The sequence below is a fragment of the Anguilla anguilla genome, chromosome 16 (assembly GCF_013347855.1).
Source record: "Anguilla anguilla isolate fAngAng1 chromosome 16, fAngAng1.pri, whole genome shotgun sequence".
NCBI lineage: Eukaryota > Metazoa > Chordata > Actinopteri > Anguilliformes > Anguillidae > Anguilla > Anguilla anguilla.
In genome coordinates this window covers 24577671-24598417 of record NC_049216.1, presented here as the reverse complement: position 1 = coordinate 24598417, position 20747 = coordinate 24577671, and the positions used below count along the sequence as shown (strand labels likewise).

Here is a 20747-nt window from a genome sequence, read left to right as displayed (position 1 = left end):
GGCACAGAGGCATTTGGCACAGTGCTGAAATGCTGAAATGTGTAATGACAGTACATAAAGAGGCTCTCAGTACATTGCAGTCATACGGGGGAAGATGGTAAAGCCCCTCTCAAAGCCCCTCTCACATGCTCGTCTCACCTTGCGTCTCTCACCTGGTCAGATGCCTCAGGATGGTGGACGGGGAGACTGCGAGGGAAGCAGGGCCTGTTCCCCAACAACTACGTCACCAAGATCTAGAGCCTCAGCCAGCCCACCTGGACACACCTGGAGACACCTGGGCACCATGGAGACGCTGAGAGCTGCCATTCAGAAAGGCACAGAGCGATGGAAGCAGAGTTCTCCTCTCCTCCTTTGCACCTGAGTGCTGGGTGCTACCGGCTGTCCTGCTCCATGGTGAAATGGAAAGACCGGGCTTTGTAGTACAGGACCAACGTGGGGACCTGAATGACTGGAGATTCTCCTCCAGAGCGAGTAACAGCTATACAATCTCTCTGAGCACTGAACAAACTATTTATCATAATTATACTGTAGCTTCCTCTGTTATTTTTTTTTATCATCCTGAAAATTTAATTGGAGGGTAACTGAGATTTTACCTCAGGAGATGACATGCACATAGATTCTTTAAAAAAAAATGTTCATGTCGTTTTTGAAACGATAACCCTCTAATTTCAAATGAAAGGTGGTTGCCTTCTTGATCACAGAATTTACATCTTTAGGCTAAAGTGTCCTCATTTAATTCAGTTTTTTTCCCAGTGAAACACTTGCTGCTGAAATTAATTTCATAAATTGTATTGCCTGTATAAAAGCTAGCATTACCACAAATATGTTATTCCATACAGTTAAAGTGCGGTTTTGTTTTTTGCATGACTAATTCTACACTGGCAGTGACTTACGGGTTGTCACTTCAAATATGAGGCTAATTTTGGTTTACATTTATGTTGTGAGTTGGTCCTCAAAAGCTGGATGTCTTTGTTTAGACTGCTGGGCAAGTAGTATTAGAAAATTCAGGAATACCTTTCATGGCAAAAATTCCCACCAACAGTGCACAATAAGTATACTCAGGATGCATGATAATATCAGGCAACTGTACTGAAGTCTTCTCTAGCGAAATCACTGCAAGTGCATCACAAATGAGTGAATGAATGAAGTATGATGAATAAGGGGGGAGGGGGAAGGGTGTTTAATACGCACTTTAATAGGCAGGACCTTGGATTTATTTTTAAGGACCTGTCGACCCAGAATATTGGCAAAGGGTGAATTTGCCAAATTTGGTGAAGTGCTACTCACTGAAATGTTTACATGAAAATCGGTATATTTTTCTTTCCATCTAAGAAATTTTTTTTTCCATGTTGTCATGATATATGATGAAAGGAATTATCTAATGTATTCATGATTTATGATCAAATAAGTCTCTTGTTTTGCTCTTTTTGTTCTGTAGCCTCTGTTCTGGATTAACCATGTTGCATTTGTTTGGCTCATTTCATCGCTGCTCTAGAGAGTTGACAGAAGACTGGGTAATTTAGTGTGTCCAGCTGCCATCTTAGCAGGGAAAATATTTGTTTCAAGTCAGCAGCAGAGAAGACCAAAGCACACCGAACATGATTTCTGGGCTGTTTCACATCAAGTAAAGCTCTGTGTGTGTGTGTGAAATGCATAGTCATCTTGGATCATGCTCAGTAGGTAGAACTAAGTGTCCCTTTTGTCTGAATTTGCAATCTTCTTATTTTGTAGCATAATCAGAAACCTTGATCATTTTCCGTAGCTCAGCTGTTTTAATTTACCTCAATGTGTAAAAATAGAAGGAACAGCAGACCCCTCCCATTTCCGCTAAGGTGCAGCAGTGTGAGAGCATCAGTCATCACAGAACAAGCAGCGATCAGTAGCCCAGCTGCTACCGGGATTCAGCTTCATCACTCTGTCCAATATTAGTTAAAAACATTTCACACTTGTCCTCCATTCCCACTATAAAACAAAGGAACAGTGAGAACTCAGCTGGCACACACAGTGAGGGAAAAAAATGTGTTTGTCACATCACCAGGACTGGATCCCGGGAATTGTTTCAGGAATTAATTTTCAAACTGCAGGAAAACCTACTGTGGGTTCCTTACTGTGCCTTTCTCAACCTCAAACAAGTCTCTAACTAGCTTAACTTTTAACTAGCAATGCACAGTAATGACTGTTACTTTAAAAGCACGTTTTACTAATTCAGTATGTTGATTTGTGAGAAACTGGGCTGTGGAACTAAATTTCATGAAGCATCATCGACAGAAGCTTATTTTGAACTGGAATTTAGTTCAGCCGTCATGCTCAGCTTTAATTTTAAAAAATGAAATTCAAATTTATGTATGTTTAGAAACACGGTTAAGGTACCAATAATTTGTATGTGCATCGTTTGTTTTAAGAAGAGCCCATAAAAAATCTCTCCTAGCAACACAACTGTGTGCTACATCAGACCCCAGCACTAGTCTAAAATGCAGAGGAATAACTGAGGAGTCAGAGGATCCTTGCTCACATCAGATATACCATCAATATAAATACTGAAATGCAAAAGAAAACCCACTGAAGTACTGTTAGTGTATAGTAGATTATCAAACGTGCCTTTAGTTGATATGGCTGGTCCATATTCAGTATAAAAATGACTCCTTGTAATAATTCCTTATATGTGTAACCTGTATATATGAATGCTTTCAAAATATAGACACATGAAATCATTTACTGTGCCGTTTCAGATTGTTAAAATTGGACTGGTACGTTGACACTCCAGCAGGTGTGGTGCTTATGAAATAAACTTTGTGAAATCTTACTTCCAGAATTGTCTCATATTATATTTGACTTGAAGCTGTCTCTTCAACACAGAGCTCACTGTATGTCACCATACATAAGCACAGAACATAGCCAGGGTCTCAGAGTGCTCCAGCAGGTATGCAGGACATGTACATTGCATAAAGCTGCATTGTTTGACTCGAGCTGCACTGCGGTGACCTACCTTCAGGTCCTCATTCCAGAGCGTCACACTGGAGACGCACACCACCTGACTGCTCCTGGTTCGGGGCCACCCACGCACACTGCAGCTCTTCCTCACTCGAAATCACACGCTGTTCCCCTCCGACACCTGCAAGGGGACACCTGGGACATCGAAGCATCTTGGAAGAGAAATTCACGTGGGCTTGAATGACAGCAAATTAATCTCAGTTCTGCTTAATCCAATTTTGAATTATCAGAATGATTTACTGCATTCTGCAATCACTATTTTAGCCTTTAATCAGAAATTTAAAAAATAAAAACCCAATTCTCATCGGATTTCTCGCATTCTAATGTCTAGCAGATATATTTTGACGATATCACTCTGGGGTGGTATCATGCCCTTGTAATTACCTGGTAATTAGCTGGTAATGTAAGACACATCTGAACAGGGATAGACCAGAACCTCTTTTGACTGCAAACATCATTTAAAAAACTTTTTTTTTTATTTAAATGTATTTTTTTTTTTTTTTACACAGGATACAGTGAAAAGTAATGAAAAAAAAACACTGGACACAGTGAAGAGTTATCTAACTTTATTAATATCTTTGAAACTAATAGAAAGCCCTTGGAAAAGCATCCTGGGGCCATTAAGTCTATGAATGCATGGATTCCTGCCATAGGTACTGCATACCAACACTCGGTTCAAAATGACAGTTATTTTTTAAAAACTCGGCAAATCCAGAGCAGAAACACGCTTTCATATTCACAGGGCTCCCGTCTCCCAGCTCTCGCCTTTGGATGTGCAAGTATATGCAAGTTAGCTAGTTGAGAGTAATATTAGTGTTAAGTTCTTCAGCGCAGCAGGTACGCTCGCTGCGCATTACAGAGGAAGAGGAGAGATGAAGTGACAGTGATCTTTGTAAAAATAACTGATGACCCCCCCCCCCCCAACAGTCAGGTGGGGCCACAGTGTTCTTTTTCTTTCCTCTGAGCAGTCTGAACAGAAAGTACACGCAGAGGAAAAAATGTTTTTTAAAAAAGAAAAGAAAAGAAAAGCAGGTCGCACGCGGCTTCCAGTCAAAATTTTCACAGATTACAGACGGACAGGAGAGGGGCGAGGGGCGTGGGCCTGAGATCCCGGCGCGGGGCCCCCAACACGAGGCCCCCCGACGCGAGGCCCCCAACGCAAGGCCCCGCTGATGCACAGCAGCCCCGTCGCTTCCCAACACCTGCCCTGCACAAACTCCACTCGCAATTCAAACAGTTCAACAACAAAAAAAAGAACAATCAACTCACGAAACGGACATTCATTTTCTTCTCAAATACATCAGATGAAGAGTGTAAAATGTGTATGCAGGATGAGTGGTAAACGAGGGGGTGTGCATATTCTGTGCTGATGCATATTTGAAGTTTGTTCCCGTTCGCTGGATACTGCACGACGGTGTACAATGACTGACACAGCAGCTCTTCTGTCAGTTTGAAGTTTTTCCCCAATTAAGGAATGTCTTGATTAATATATATTTTTTTAAATCTTCATTTTATCTAGATGATCACATTATCTGTACATAAACACATCAATACAATGATTGCTTAAATGAATCCTGCAATGTTAAAAAATGGAAGTTGACGGTCTACTCCAGTAAAGCAGGGCATTATTGTGTATTTTTTAAAACGCTTCTTTACTAGAGCAGTGACCCTTGCCTGCAAGTTGATAGGCCACATGAAGCCCAATTTATTGTGTGTGCAAAGAAATGCATAAAAAAGAACCATGCAAAACAAAAAAAAATACTAAATTAAATGACACCAAAAAACAAAAAAAAAACAACAACTAAAAAGTCAAATAAAGAGCTTTATAAATACAATTATATTTAAAAAACTAAACTCTTTTCCGATTATGCCACTTCTAGCAGTACTGGCACTAAAACAGCTAGCTCTCTAGGGTTGAATGCTCTTTTGTCTTTTTTTTTGTAAGTTTTTTTCTTTTTCATTTTGAATCTGCGCAGGTGAATCATGCCATCTTTGGTTGACTGAAGTACTGAAGGAAAAACGAAAACAAACCGACAAATGAAAAGAGGGAAAAGAGAGGCCGAGGAGAGCAGCATCAACTCTCGGCCGACAGCTGCGCCTCGATGTCCACCCTGCAGATGGGGCATTTCTTGTTGGTGAGGAGCCACTGGTCCACACACAGCTGGTGGAAGAGGTGCATGCAGGGAAGGCGTCTGGGAAGGGAGAGAGGAAATGGTGAGAAGCCGAGAGGGATGTGGATCTCCTCTTCCAGGGAGAGAACATGCATCAGGCAGCCTGCCCTCCCAGGATCCAGCGTGTACGGTCTGTACAGCGGCAGGTTCAGTAAGGTACCGTGCCGACACTCGAGCTGCTCGCTTCTGCGTCTGGGGCCGTCTGTTCTCAGTGCCGTTTTAGTGTGATTTACTGCACTGCTGGTGAACAGCGCATGGAGCTCGGTGGATAAAGGGCCTCATCCACAATCCAGCACCTCTACCTCCCACAATAACATCTACTGCCCACAATAACAGAATCAGAAAGGTTTGCTGGAGAGTACTAGTTAATACAACTTAATACTACACTGAGAGTGAACTGCAAACTGATATACAAATGTACTGATAATACAAATGGTCACTGTTAGAAGTTTCCTAAATTAATAAAAAAGGATGGTGAATACATCTTTAACAAAACTACAAAGCAATTTAAAGTTGTAGTTTACTCATTTCAACACCAGAGGGCAGAAGAATCCCTCCCCTACACACACACAAACACACACACACATACACATGCACACAGTATAGAAATACGAATAACCACAGGCCTAAATTTAAAGCAGTCATTTCTAGCTACATAACAGCTTTTCTGTACATTCTCCAGTACAGAGGATCACTTTACATAGAAAGAGACCACAAACTAAACATTTATTCAACCCACAGAGAACAGATGTACGTGTGATACATTTAAAATGTTTAAAAAGGAAAAGGGCTCTACAAAAAGAAAGAAATTACCATTACATTTCCTATGTACACACATGCACACGTGCACATTTCCTATGCATACACACACACGCACACGCGCGTACATGCAAACACACACGCACACACCAAGATAAAATACAATGCATGGTCATTAATCAAAACTGCATATCTGAGGCTGTAGGGTGGGGTGTACCTGACATCCTCTCCCTCTTCTAAGATGGACAAACAAATGGTGCATTTCTCCTCCGTGTCCTCCTCCGGCCCCTCGTCCTCCTCCTGCTTGCCGTGCAGCTTTCTCTGTGGAGTCAAAAACAATAAAGCTGCAGTTCCTGCCTTCCAGCACCAGAGGGCAGAATAATCAGGGGTTACAGAGTTTAATGCCAAAGAAAAAGTAAATATCTTGAATATACTCATGTACTGATTTTCCAATAAAAGCAGATTTATAACAAAACAACATTTGTCAGTTCCGCTCATCTGTATCAATCCAGTGATCCGTGAAGGGAATTCAACAGAACTAAACAAAAAATATTTTTGAAATGTAAAATACTGAATAACTTTGTGTTCATCGACACAGCGTACAGTCAGGCAAGAACACGTCCCGAATGTTTAGAAAGGGAAGGCGGTATATAAATAGGCTTTATAAATGCACCCCAGAAAGCAGAAAACATTTTTCTCCATCAACCGTGAAAGCGAAGGTCTGCCTGCAAGTGAACCCGAACGCACACAAAATGTTCCCGCCGCGCGCTCACAAAGCACCCAATGTTCTCGCCGCTGGCGCTCCTGCAGGAGTGACCCGCTTTCCCCGCCAGCGGGGGCTGCCCTCATTCGCCACCGCTCTCCCAGCGCACCCCGTCCACAACCTGGCATTATCTGCGCATTTTCAGGGGGATAACTGTCCGCACAGTCTTTATCTCTCGGGGTGACCCAATATAATTTTGGCCAGTCAACTCCACTATAGCTCTGGAGCTGGTTACTCTGCCCTCTGCAGAAACTGAAAGATTGAGACCAGTGCTGATTCTGCCGTGTCATTTGCAGGATCCATTTAGCTGTATCGAGTTGAGCCTTCATCAGATCACTCTCAGCATTCTGGGTCAGGAGTCACACGGGCTTCCTTCCGCACTCTCAACCCAGCCCACGGCAACAGGGGCGTGCCAGCGTGTCTCTGAGTGCAGGGTTCTGTACAGACGTTCTGTACGATGCACGCACGCACGTATGTGCGCGCATGCACACACATGTATGCACAGGCAGCAGTGCTGCAGCACTCACCTTCCTGTATTTGTGCGGGTAAGTGCATCTCTCTATAGTTCCCTGAGAGGCACCGCGGTTCACTGTCCCCAACCTCTCCTCCAAATGCAGCAGATCCTGAGAGCACAACAGTAGAACAGGAGAGGGGTGAGACAAACTCACACCCACTCACACCCACCCACTCACCCACCCAATCACCTACTCACCCACTCAATCACCCACTCACACACGTAAGCACTAACACACACAAACACACAAGCAAACGCTTGCATGCGCACGCAAGCACAAAGATCTGCATCAGAGTGAACATTATAACCATTTATTGATTTATTGAAAAGCTTAATGCTTCAAGTGAAAAAGCCCATGTTCATTGAGACTTACTTCGTAAGTTCTTCCAAAACCAGTCATTCTGGATGAGATATAACGGATGTGGGGGTAGGTCACTTCGGAAATGCCAGTTTGCTACAATATAAAAACAAACAAAAAAAACGTGTTTGAAAACAGACTCTGCACAGCAACACACAAACATTTAAAGAAGTCAAATGTCCAGAGATAAATCATCACAACAGATCTCAAAACCATCAGGTGTGCTCAGCTGAATGTGCACTCAGTGCATAGGCATAGCTATTCACAGCTAACGCACACATAAGGGAGCACAGAGACTGAACGTGAGCAGAGACCGGTCCGAGCGCACTGGCGGAAAGGCCGCGGGACGAGGGGCCAGGCAGCAGACTCACCATGAAGGTGATGGGGAAATGGTGCAGCCTGGGGGGTGGGTGATAGTGGGGCAGGTGGGGGTGCAGATGCCCCGCCGGGTATGGAGCTACAGCCACCCCAGCATCGATCCCCAACTCCCTGCAGAGGAAAAACACACACACACGCGTGCACACACACACACACACACACACACACACACACAGACAGTACAAAATAAGCCTCAGGGGTTGGTGCACTGGTCCTGATCGAATACTGTTTTCAAAACTGACACATTGAATAATACTGTTATGCATTAAAATCGTCCAGGTCAGCAGTAAAAACGAGCTTGTGATTGGCTAAGCAGCAGAGTCCTGTGACCCGGTTAGTGTGCACTGACCAGGTCGTCCTCTGGTCCGGCTGGCGGGGGTGAGAGGACATGGTCTGTGGCACATGGATATGGTGACCGTGACCGTAATTGGGGTGCATCCTGTGAGGGTGGGGCGGGGGTCTCTCATGCGCTCGACTGTAAAGAGAGAGAGATAGAGAGAGAGAAAGAGAGAAGGAGAAAGACGGAGAGAGAGAGAGTGGTCACAGGAAGGCCAGAAGAGCCGTTCTTCATTTCCATAACTGTATGCTACCCTGTGACCCCGTGCCCCCCTGGCTGTGATGTCACACTCACGCTGGGTGCTGCATCATCCTCCGCCTCTGCACCTCCATCCTCTGCAGCACCTCGTGGTGGTGCAGCCTCTGCACGGCGGGGGGCAGCGGGGGCAGGTGGTGGGGCAGGGCCTGGTGCTCGGGGGGCAGGTGCTGGGGGAGGGGCGCGGCCGAGCCGGACAGGTGGTGGGCGGGCAGAGCGGGGGGCGGGGCCGGGGGCACGACGTGCCCGGGTGCGTGGGAGGACAGGGGGGCGTGGAAGGCGTGGACGGGATGGGGTATGACGTAGTCGGACTGCGGGGGTGGCTGGGGCGGGGGCGGGGGGTTGCCGTGGGAGTGGGGGCAGGAGGAAGAGCTCTGGTGGTGGAGAGAGCGAGCCAGGGGCCCATCTGTGCGTGGAACAGAAACGGGAGAAACGAGAAGAGAAAGTTAGCAGAAGTGACACCTGCGTCACACGGTAAACAAAGCCCAGCGCACAGCAAAGACACATCCTCCAGCGCTCGTTAGGGCTCGTTAGGGCTCGTTAGGGCTCTCAGCTCCTCTCGTCTCTCACTCGCAGCCCAGCAGGGAGCTGTGCGTGTGGAGCTCTGCTGGACAGAGAGGCTGGGACAGCGTGAGCTCCATAAAACACTCCAGCACACATCCCGTCAGCAGGCACAGTCCGCACTTAAGCCATTCACACCTGAAGCTCACCAGCCGCCTCTCTTCATTATTAAGAGCAGGCTCATTTTTTGGCCGGAGAGCCATTAGAACTTTAAGCTGCGAGTTTGGTTACTCCCAGAACGCGCCGTGATTTAATTGTTCGGTTGACAACTCCATTTTCAAAAACCACAGAGCAGGTCCTTTTATGTGACGCCCGGGATCCCCAAAGTAAAATGCAATATCAGACAGCTCACGCAGAGGAGAGGCCAAGGTGTAACAGTGAGCACCAGCACAAATACACAATGCACACCAACGGACTCCACAGAGCGTCAGAAAGCACACAGGCTAAGAAAGCGCTCTTAAACGTTACTTGAAGAAATCTCAAACCACTGCTGTCCATGGTGTCCGGACTGACTCCTGTACCAAAGGCTCAGTCTGAGAGTGAGATCTGTACTAGGTGAGGTCTGTAATAGGTGAGGTCTTTACTAGGTGAGATCTGTACTAGGTGAGGTCTTTACTAGGTGAGATCTGCACTGGGTGAGGTCTGTACTAGGTGAGGTCTTTACTAGGTGAGATCTGTACTAGGTGAAGTCTTTACTAGGTGAGATCTGTACAAGGTGAGGTCTTTACTAGGTGATATCTGTACTAGGTGAGGTCTTTACTAGGTGAGATCTGTACTGGGTGAGATCTGTACTAGGTGAGATCTTTACCAGGTGAGATCTGTACTAGGTGAGGTCTTTACTAGGTGAGATCTGTACTAGGTGAGGTCTTTACTAGGTGAGATCTGTACTAGGTGAGATCTGTACTAGGTGAGGTCTTTACTAGGTGAGATCTGTACTAGGTGAGGTCTTTACTAGGTGAGATCTGTACTGGGTGAGATCTGTACTAGGTGAGGTCTTTACTAGGTGAGGTCTGTACTAGGTGAGATCTGTACTAGGTGAGGTCTTTACTAGGTGAGGTCTGTACTAGGTGATATCTGTACTAGGTGAGGTCTTTACTAGGTGAGATCTGTACTGGGTGAGATCTGTACTAGGTGAGATCTGTACTGGGTGAGATCTGTACTAGGTGAGGTCTTTACTAGGTGAGGTCTGTACTAGGTGAGATCTGTACTAGGTGAGGTCTGTACTAGGTGAGGTCTTTACTAGGTGAGATCTGTACTGGGTGAGATCTGTACTGGGTGAGGTCTTTACTAGGTGAGGTCTTTACTAGGTGAGATCTGTACTAGGTGAGGCCTAATTCAGCCCCTTCACAATGCAGCAGGGTTATCTCCACATTGAAAAACATATACAATCAGAATTTCAAAAATAAACACAGCCTACAATCCACATCAACTTCTGAAATAGCCACATGATTTAGTAAGGATGTGGGAATAAGACACCAGGTGATTAGTAACCATGGTAACCTATTAATTATAGCTATATTGTACGCATCAGCATGATACAAAAATACAGTTTTTGTTTAATTAAGAGTTTAATTAAGATATTAATTAGCCAAGCCATGGTGCAAAAGGCCTATTTTAAAACACAGAATTGCACATACAGTAATTACAGAAATACACAGGCTAAGTACTATAACCATTAAGGTAACCTCAGTATATAGTTAGTGTAGGGAAAATTTCAAAAGATCAAATATCAATGTTGAAGCATATTTTCAAACTGAACCTTCACCTGGACAGAGGAAATACAAAAATGAGAAAACCTTGACTATCCAAACATGTCTCCCTGAGCCCAAGAAAAGGTGGTAAAAAGAACACTCCAAAATATGTCTCCTCCACAGCAGACCCCTTTATGCACAGTTAGTTAGATGGCTTAACTTTCACATATCCACGTACAGCTAGGCTACAGTACAGTCAAGCACCCCGCACAGTCGTCCTGTGTACAGGCACTGCAGGTGGGCAGTCACATGATAGCTAGCAGTCAAACAAAGTCAATTCATGCAGTGTTTGCATACACTATATGAGCAAATGTATATGGACACCCCTTGGTCTGGGGCAAATTTTAATGCTACAGCATACAATCACATTCTAGACAATTCTCTGCCTCCCCAACAGTTTGGGGAAGGGTTTCAGGGTGATAATGCCCCTGGGCACACAGCGAGGTCCATATAGAAACGATTCATGATGTATGCACTGCTTAGCCAGCTACACATGATGAGTCTCACTGTTTTAAGCACAGCGCTGCACAGATGACGATAACCCGGCTGGAACCTTCCAAAGCAACATTAACACTGGTTTACAGTAACTAAGCAGAGCCGAGGATCAGGCCTTTCTTGAGGAGAAAGCTGAATAAAAAAAGGGAAGTCCACTTCCTGGCCTTCCCATCCATAGAAGACAGACAGACAGACAGACAGACAGACAGGTACAGAGAGACAGACAGCTACAGACAGACAGGTCAGAATGCCAGAGGCAGGCTACTCACAGGTGGGGTGCATGTAATGCCTGCAGGAGGACATTTGGGGTTGGGGCTGGGGTGGGGTCACCATGGCCGAGCTGTAGGTGTCCACAGGCTGGCTGGGGCCCGGGGCGGCCTGCGAGACGTAGGTGGGGGGGCGGGACGACGAGCCGGGGCAGCAGGGGTCGAAGGCTGACGTCCCGTGGAACCCGCCACTCCCCCCACTGCGCACTGCATTACTGCTGAGATCCACAGGGAGGGTCTGCAAGACAGAGACAGCACATACACCACTGTTACCTCAGAGACAGCACATACACTACTGTTACCTCAGAGACAGCACATACACCACCCTTAGCTCAGAGACCGCATATACACCACCATTATCTCAGAGACCGCACATACACTACTGTTACCTCAGAGACAGCTCATACACTACTGTTACCTCAGAGACAGCTCATACACTACTGTTACCTCAGAGACAGCTCATACACTACTGTTACCTCAAAGACAGCTCATACACTAGTTATCTGAGACCACACATACCCTACTGTTATCTCAGAGACAGCACAAATTACCGTTATCTCAGACAGCACATACATTACTGTTCTCTCTCAGTCAATACTAACCTCCAAACACTGTATGCATCCAACCATCCATTCACTCAATTATTCATCCACCTGACTGATGATGCATATAACTGGGCTGAGTAGCTACAGGTAAAGACCTACTCAAGCAAGGCTGAAACCATTAGCTAGCAACTGGAATAGATCAATAAAAAAATCTGAATTCTACCCTCAAACCTACCAAAAAATACATGCAGTCAATAGCTCATTTCAGAATGTGAATTTACTACGTCTGCCAGACACTGAAACATTATTAAGTAATGTAAATTCCACGATCGGTTTGGCAGAAAACCACGTATCAGGACACCTTCCTGTGTTCGGTGAATGGTGATACAGCTGCGTGCACAACTCTGCAGGGTCACAGGCTTCCCCTGCTTGTGATTCACGGCTGCGGCGGCTGCAGTGGGCCGTGCGGCCCAACCTCCGTAATGAAGCGCTAAAACGCCACGCCGCCGCTCGTGACAGCACACGGCCCCTCAGCGCCGCACACGGCCCCTCAGCGCCGCACACGGCCCCTCAGCGCCGCACACGGCCTTCATGACGCCCGGCACGTTCACAGGCCCGACGAGCTCTTTGTGAAACGCGTGCGCGCTGCAGTTAATCAGCTGATTGTGCTGCAGCCTTTTGTTAGCGCGAGTGCGGTGGGACAGGGAAGGCTGGCGGCAGAAAAACACACACCGCAGTTTCCGTTAGGACCCAACGCTCCGTTAGGACCCAACGCCCCCTCCCCTCCATTAAAAACAGCAGCAGCTTCGGGTCTGACCACACACAGAGCAAAACGGACAGCTGAAAATGACTTTTTTTTATCCTTGCAGTTTTGCATGTCTTGTGTGTTTTTAAACTTTGCGTTACTCTGCTGGTGACGAGCACTCAGAACAGACCCCACACTGAACTACACCGACCGTATCCACAGCAGCTCCTAGACCCAAGTGCTTGTGTCTGATAAGTTTCACTGACCTGTCAAAAAGGGCACTTTGAAAGTGAGGACTGACCTCAAGTGAGAATCAGAGAGGAATTGGCAAATACTGAAATTACGAGCAATTTCAAAAACATTTCACGAAAATTAGCACACAATATTCGTACACACCATCTTATTAGTTTATATACAGTACAAACTAATCTTCAGTAGTAGAGAAGTAGCAGTGAAAGTCAAGGTCTTTTTTTTTCTTCTCAAAAATGAAAATGTATGAGCCTGAAATGGAAGCAGACTAAAGCGTTCCGTACCCAATACTCAAAATATTAAGACAGCGAGTAAAAAAGGCCGTAAATATCTTTATGCAAACATACCCACAGACTTAAAAGGGTGGTATTAAACATTTACTGCAGGAGACTGTGCTAGATTAAAATCCATACTGCACTCCAATTTTAATAATATAAACACTGTGATGTGTAACCGAATGCTGGCAGTAGCTTCTGTGAGTAGCCATGTATGGTAGCTAAGAGCACTGACTGCTCCTAGCCACTTCAAAGGGTCAAATGCTTAATATTTGCATTTTAAAAGTAAGCTACTTCCTTTTTTCCACCTAAAAACCTGACACATATGATTTAAAATGGCTACAGTTGCACCCTTCTCCATTCCTGTGAATTATTGAACAAAAGGGCCACAAAACTACTGAAGAGTGAAGCTTTTACCCCCACTCCAATGAACTTTACCCCCAACTACCATTTAATACAGAAAGCCTTACTGGAGCAAAATCTCCTGTCTGATTAAAAAAAAAAAAAAAGTTCAATTAAACTTCAGTAGGAAGTGAATAATTCATAAGTAACTCAACTCTGCTTTGAGTCCACCTCCTGGCAAACTTTTTTTAAAAGCTGAAATGGTATGTCTGTTGAAGTGACTGGCGCTTTTAGTTATTAATCAGCACGCTGCCAGGACAACCAGCTGATACTGATATGGAATCCATTTGTTTTCATGTGATGTCTTGTCAGTTAATAAATGTGGATGCCATCTCTCTCAAAGCTTCAAACACACTGCATATGTTTCCCAGTTCTTACCATCTGTGCAAAATCAATGAATTTGCATTGTAGAGGCTCAAGTATAGACACATCTGTTCCAAGATTCAAAACTCTAGCTACAAAACAACTCCACAAAAAAAATATTTTATTATTGTTCCAAAAGAATTTTTTCTTTTGAACTGCAAGGATTTGAACTGCAAGGATTTTCTAGGCCGTACTGAATGAGTTTACATTCTCTCTTGCTTGTGACCGCATGTCTACCAGGTGAGCGGGTGCACGGCACAAGCAGAAGAACAAAACGGAGTTGATCAGAGGAGGGTGCATGGGAAACTAAAGAGCATCTGCGGTTTATGCTCCCAAACGGAAGCACCAAGGAGAGACCGCTCAGGACTTAGGGTGCCCCTCTGATCTACCCTTATCCACTCCAGCTAGAGCCAAGATGAGGGAAGACCTGCATCTGTAGCCTCAACACAGACATAACTGCCAAACCCTGAGAACCCTTTATCATCAGACCTGGTCATGGTACTGAGTGTGTGGAGGATTTACCTGGTCATGGTACTGAGTGTGTGGAGGGCCTACCTGGTCATGGTACTGAGTGTGTGGAGGGTTTTCCTGGTCACGGTACTGAGTGTGTGGAGGATTTACCTGGTCATGGTACTGAGTGTGTGGAGGGTTTACCTGGTCATGGTACTGAGTGTGTGGAGGGTTTACCTGGTCATGGTACTGAGTGTGTGGAGGGTTTTCCTGGTCATGGTACTGAGTGTGTGGAGGGTTTTCCTGGTCATGGTACTGAGTGTGTGGAGGGTTTTCCTGATCATGGTACTGAGTGTGTGGAGGGCCTACCTGGTCATGGTACTGAGTGTGTCGAGGGTTTACCTGGTCATGGTACTGAGTGTGTGGAGGATTTACCTGGTCATGGTACTGAGTGTGTGGAGGGTTTTCCTGGTCACGGTACTGAGTGTGTGGAGGGTTTACCTGGTAATGGTACTGAGTGTGTGGAGGGTTCATCTGGTCATGGTACCGAGTGTGTGGAGGGTTTACCTGATCATGGTACTGAGTGTGTGGAGGGTTTTACTGGTCATGGTGCTGAGTGCGTGGGAGGGCCTACCTGGTCATGGTACTGGTTGCTTGTACTGCTGACTCCTCCACAGGGTGGTGGCACTGCAGTGGGCCTCTCCAAGGGGCAGCTGGTTTCGGGGAAGGACAGAGGGGGCGGGGGAGGGGGCGCGTGGTGATGGTGGTGGTGGAAGTGGTGGGCGTGGCCGTGGCCGTGCTGGGGCAGGGCTTGTTGGGGAGGCGGAGCCTGCATGCAGCTCGAGTGGGCGTGCCCGAGGGGCAGGTGCCCTGGGGAGGGGCCGCCGCAGGGGGAGTGCTGGGGGCAGCAGGAGGGAAGACGGGGCATGGCAGTGCCCCCGCCTTCTCCTGAGGTCCCCAAAGCACCTCTTCGTGCATCATCTGACAGATGGGAAAAAAATAAAAACATGTTTTTATCCAATTCACAAAGCCATACTTTAATGTATGAAGACAAGGAAAATGTCATGGTTTTCATTATAAAAAAAAGGGGTAACAAGTCACAAGAGGCAAAACAAGCAAAACGTTCGAGATCTGTTTTGTCATTCACCAACACAATGGGAAAGAACCCTGAGCTGCAGTCATTATGCATTACACTGCAAAATGTTCAGTGTTCCAACAGAAAAACTACACAGTTGCTAACTACTGCCCTGTTTAAAAAAAAAAGAAAAAAAAAAAGCTTTTTAATATACAATTGTTTTGCGGATAGAACAGAACCTCAATGTATATTTCCGAATGGTTTGTAGTTGTGAAATGCCGCCCCCTTTGCCTGTGTCCAAACAGTGCATTGCATCAAGATAAGGTCCATAATCAGGATTAAGAATAAACTGGTTTTAACCATGAAGGAATTCCACCATGATGATGACCTAGCACCTATCATCACTGTATCACTATGCTCTACTTGTGAATGCATCTTGAGGGTATGATTATGCCCACAAGCGACTTTCATTCCTAAAGATTTTTGTTGACCTAATTTTCAAACATTCATATCTGTGACAAAATTGTACTCATTTTGTGTTCTCTGAATTCTTTGTTACTAGAAATTAACTTTTATTTCTTCAACATCCTTACATACAATCAATCAGATAAAAGTATTAACACCAAAAAACTGACAGCCATTTTGGAACATCTTTAGACCCCTGTATCTGTTTAACTATGTATGGTACCACATAAAATTCTGTTTTTTTTATTTCAATACAGACTGCCTGAAGGTGAGAAAAACTGGAAACATAACCCCGTCAAAAACCTAAATCCAAGTTAAATTTGGATGGAGACCGAAGGGGTGTCCAATCTATTTCAAAAAGGGCTGATGTTGGTGTATTAGTGCAGGGCTAAAACTAGAACCCTGCACCCACATTGGCCCTTTTCAGACAGGACACCCCTGCTTTAGACACAAGCACACTTGCACCCTAAAGAGGCGCCCTCATTAGGTCACTCCCGGTACTGCGGCCGCTCCCTTACCCGCAGTGGCTGAGCCAGCTGTGCTGCTGTGGGCCTGCACTCCCACAGTGCTGTCGGGCGCCGGGGCGGGGCCGCTGCCAGAGGGGCCGGGCCCGTCACAGGGGGGCTCTGAGGTAGAGGCATTATTGAAGGAGGAAGAGGAGGAGGAGGAGCTAACAGGCTGGGGGCGGGTCCTGTCAGAGGTGGTTGGCACTACTGAGAGATCTGAGGAAAAACAGCAAAAACAAAATACGGCAGCTTTAGCCGTGCCCTTTAGGAGCAGAGCGCCCTCCGCCCTACACCCTCCCCCCCCCCAGCCCGTCCCGCTCAGAGACCGCCGATGCCGCTAGGCCAGCAGGCTCCCGCTCATTAGCATTCCAGCGAAAGCACTCCGCCTGCATGCCTTAATATGCACAAATTAACTGCTCCTCCTCAAAGAAATGCAAATGTCAGTCTCATTATGTCGGGCCTGCCACACTCGAGTGCGATCGGTCGCTCATGGACATGCAGCAGCACTGAAAGTAAACAGAACGAGACTGTGTGCACTGCAGATGCAGGGCATTAAGCTAACCAGCACGAACAGGCAAGACATCATGCTGCTCCAGAATGGCTTTCAGGAACACAAGGCATCGCGCTAACATTTTTTCCAAGAAGATGTGACTCTTTAAGTTGAAAAATTTTGCAGCTTAGGAGCACACTAATGCAATTAGTAGATGTGCTCCTAAATTATTTTTTCCAGTTAGCACACATTAATTTTCTGGAACAAATGCTTCTAAAATGGAAGCACTGTAGAGCCCTGCAACATTAATTAATTTAGATTTTCTTAGAAATTATTTATTTCCCCACCACTGCAGGACAAGTGTGTGTGCGTGAGTGTGTGTGTGTGCGTGTGTGTTGCCAGCTGTAGGCACTGCAGCAATGTCACATAAGCTCACTTCTTTAGTGAGTTTTCATGACCAGAATACACCAGTAAGGTGTTGAATACTCAACGCTTTTAGTTTGTGTCAGAGGTAGATAAAACACATAAGATCCAAGATCCTAGCAGTAGAATCTGTGCACATTCTTCAGTTTGATTAAAGAAAACTAATGAATCATAAGCGCACATACTCACATGCATCCAGTACTTATGTACACTGTCATGCCAAACACAATGCTAATTAAACTGAAGGGGAGTAAACCACACACAAGAGCTGATTCTTATGCAAATCAGCATGTCAGAACAATGCTAATTGGGGGAGATGGGGTAGGCAAACATTATTCTGCTCTGAAGTGCAACCAATCATTCAGGACAGGGGAACCTCTTATTACGGCAAATGAGTGCAACTAATAGCATCTAAAATTTTTCCTACAGACAACACGTCAAAGTGGAGAATGTGACTGCCCTAAAATTTGTTTCAATTTCAAAGGTGGGGGGAATCTTGCTAAAACAATGCCTGACGGTTAGTTATTATATAGTCTATTTGGAATGACGACAAATGAAATTCTGTTTTACAGACAAAATTATTTACTAAAATGAATAAAAGGTAATCTTTTTCCCCACTTCATGATTCTAGAGAGAGCACTCCCACGGACCCATGCGACCAGTGCAGGAATCTGGTCCCTCACAGGCATGTAGAATCAGGGCTAAAACCCTGCAGAATGCCTGGCATGTGCGCTTATCCAAGCCTTATTTCTGAATCACCATTAAAATATGCTCCCCCTCCTGTGGTAGTGATATAACAAGGTACCACTGAGGCCCAGGTGAGCGCTGTGCTCCTGTAAGAGAGGAAATGGCTGCAATAATACCAGCACTCCACAACTGCACTGAGCCTTTGTGGCAGGAAGTCAGTACTGTATGCCTTTAATTTGCTGAGTCAAAATACAAAGTGCATGGAAAAAGAATAATAATGTAGTTAATATAGTCAATTCCCCCCAGTTTTTTGTTTGAGTTTTATTTCCTTTTCTTTTAATTTTGTGTATACGTGTGCATGCATTAATGCGTGTGCACTCGTGCTTGTGTGTGTGTGTGCGTGCATGTCTATGTGTGTGTGTGTGTGTGCATGCATGTATGCGTGTGCATGTGAGTGAGTGTGTGTGTGCACGTGCACGTGCATGTGTTAGTGAATGTGAGTGAGTGAGTGCATGCGAGTGTGCATGCGTGTGTGTGTGTGTGTGTGTGTGTGAGTACATGTGAGTGCATGCGCGTGCATGCGTGTGTGTGTGTGCATGTGTGAGTGCACACACAGAGCAGCTTTGTCTCTCACCGTCCTCGTCCACGGTCAGGTCCACCACCTCGCTGCCGCTCTGCCGGAGGGGCTGTATGACGGTGGAGACGCGGTGTCGGCCGCGCTGGTCCTGGGACCGGTTCTGAGAGCAGCTGGGGCCCCAGTGCATCCTGCCGTGGGCCCCCCCTGAGCGAGGCCTGGGGACACACAACGACCAGGTGACACACACATACAGGCAGCCGCACCCCAAATTAGTCATGCGCCACCGCACCCCAAATTACTCATGCGCCACCTGCTGGCGCAACCGGGTCGAGTTCTGTCCAGCTGCCCAACACATTTCTGCAGCTGCGCAACTCCACCACAGCACAGTCACATGATCCAGAGAGGTCCAAAGAGGAGGGGACAGAGTGGACCGCTCCAGTTTTTAAGATGCTGTCCATGTTTATTATTCCTGTTTTGTTTAAATGGCAGCTGAAACTAAAGAAAAGTCCCAAACTGTGACAGAGAGCTGCTGGACTGCTGAAAGAGAGCTGGGCGATGGCCAAGGCTCGGCATTCAGTGGGAGGTATTCGCTCTACACAGCACGCGATCGCCCATCCCAGGCTGTGTTTCTCCTTCCAGAAAGCGCCGTGCTGGTGGGGAGGGGGCTGAGGAAGCGGAGACTGTACTGTGAGCGCCAGCGCTGAAGACGCGCGACAGACGGAGAGCAGCTGAGCAGCGCTTCAGAGAGGACCAGCGGCCTGGCCTGGACAGAGACCGGCCCGGACAGAGACCGGACCGGACAGAGGCCGGCCTGGACAGAGACCGGCCTGGACAGAGACCGGCCTGGACAGAGACCGGCCTGGACAGAGACCGGACCGGACAGAGACCGGACCGGACAGAGACCGGCCTGGACAGAGACCGGACCGGACAGAGACCGGCCTGGACAGAGACCGGCCTGGACAGAGACCGGCCCGGACAGAGACCGGCCTGGATAGAGACCGGCCCGGACAGAGACCGGCCCGGACAGAGACCGGCCTGGACAGAGACCGGCCCGGACAGAGACCGGCCCGGACAGAGACCGGCCCGGACAGAGACCGGCCCGGACAGAGACCGGCCCGGACAGAGACCGGCCTGGATAGAGACCGGCCCGGACAGAGACCGGCCCGGACAGAGACCGGCCTGGATAGAGACCGGCCCGGACAGAGACCGGCCCGGATAGAGACCGGCCCGGACAGAGACCGGCCCGGACAGAGACCGGCCTGGACAGAGACCGGCCTGGACAGAGACCGGCCTGGACAGAGACCGGCCCGGACAGAGACCGGCCCGGACAGAGACCGGCCCGGACAGAGACCGGCCTGGATAGAGACCGGCCCGGACAGAGACCGGCCTGAGACCCAAGACAATGACAAACCAAAGAGAACACAAATCTGGCCCTCTCAGGGGGGTCACGGTAATGGCTGATTCAGGTACGCCCTCGGCACCTGGAGATGATCAGTTCACAATCGCATCATTGCCCACTGTGTCACAATAACCAGCAACAGCACTATGACACCAACGTGCAAAATGACTTCAACCAAGCAGCTACAGTAAAAAGCAGCAGTATTGCTTTAATGCGCCCAGACAGACAGAAGCAGAAGACTGGAGGAGGGTAGCAGTGAGAGGCTAACAGGGTGGGCCTGAAAGGGACGGAGCGAGAGCGAGCAATTAAAAGGTAATTTAGGGATCGGAAAGCTAATGACACGACTAACTCGAGCTTATTTAACGCTGGGGAAACTGCTGTCGCTGCAGCCATGTATGCAGAGCAGTAAAAGAATAAAACAGGACAGCCTCTTATTGTTACATTAAGGCAAACAAACTGCATCGTGTCCTGTTTATTTTAGAAGTCAGAACCAGATT

General features: G+C 47.0%; 2 protein-coding genes across 3 annotated transcripts in view; one reads left to right on the top strand and one right to left on the bottom strand.

Annotated features, from left to right (window-relative positions):
- LOC118215624 (unconventional myosin-Ie-like) overlaps nt 1-2809 on the top strand; it is a 47161-nt gene extending 44352 nt beyond the window's left edge. Inside the window, exon 28 of the mRNA XM_035396523.1 lies at nt 161-2809. Within this exon, the coding sequence (XP_035252414.1) occupies nt 161-237 (77 nt within the window). The 3' untranslated portion in view covers nt 238-2809. The remainder of the gene's footprint in view (nt 1-160) is intronic.
- Nucleotides 2810-3542: 733 nt separating this feature from the next.
- Nucleotides 3543-20747, bottom strand: part of LOC118215625 (E3 ubiquitin-protein ligase Arkadia-like) — a 38163-nt gene continuing 20958 nt past the window's right edge. For both annotated transcript variants that reach the window (XM_035396524.1, XM_035396525.1), the window contains exons 4-14: nt 18909-19066; nt 16687-16890; nt 15263-15609; nt 11603-11837; nt 8566-8932; nt 8284-8409; nt 7928-8045; nt 7572-7652; nt 7212-7307; nt 6139-6242; nt 3543-5183 (exon numbers count right to left, since the gene is read on the bottom strand). In XM_035396524.1, coding sequence (XP_035252415.1) covers nt 5066-5183; nt 6139-6242; nt 7212-7307; nt 7572-7652; nt 7928-8045; nt 8284-8409; nt 8566-8932; nt 11603-11837; nt 15263-15609; nt 16687-16890; nt 18909-19066 — 1954 coding nt within the window. In that variant the 3' untranslated portion in view covers nt 3543-5065. The remainder of the gene's footprint in view (nt 5184-6138; nt 6243-7211; nt 7308-7571; nt 7653-7927; nt 8046-8283; nt 8410-8565; nt 8933-11602; nt 11838-15262; nt 15610-16686; nt 16891-18908; nt 19067-20747) is intronic.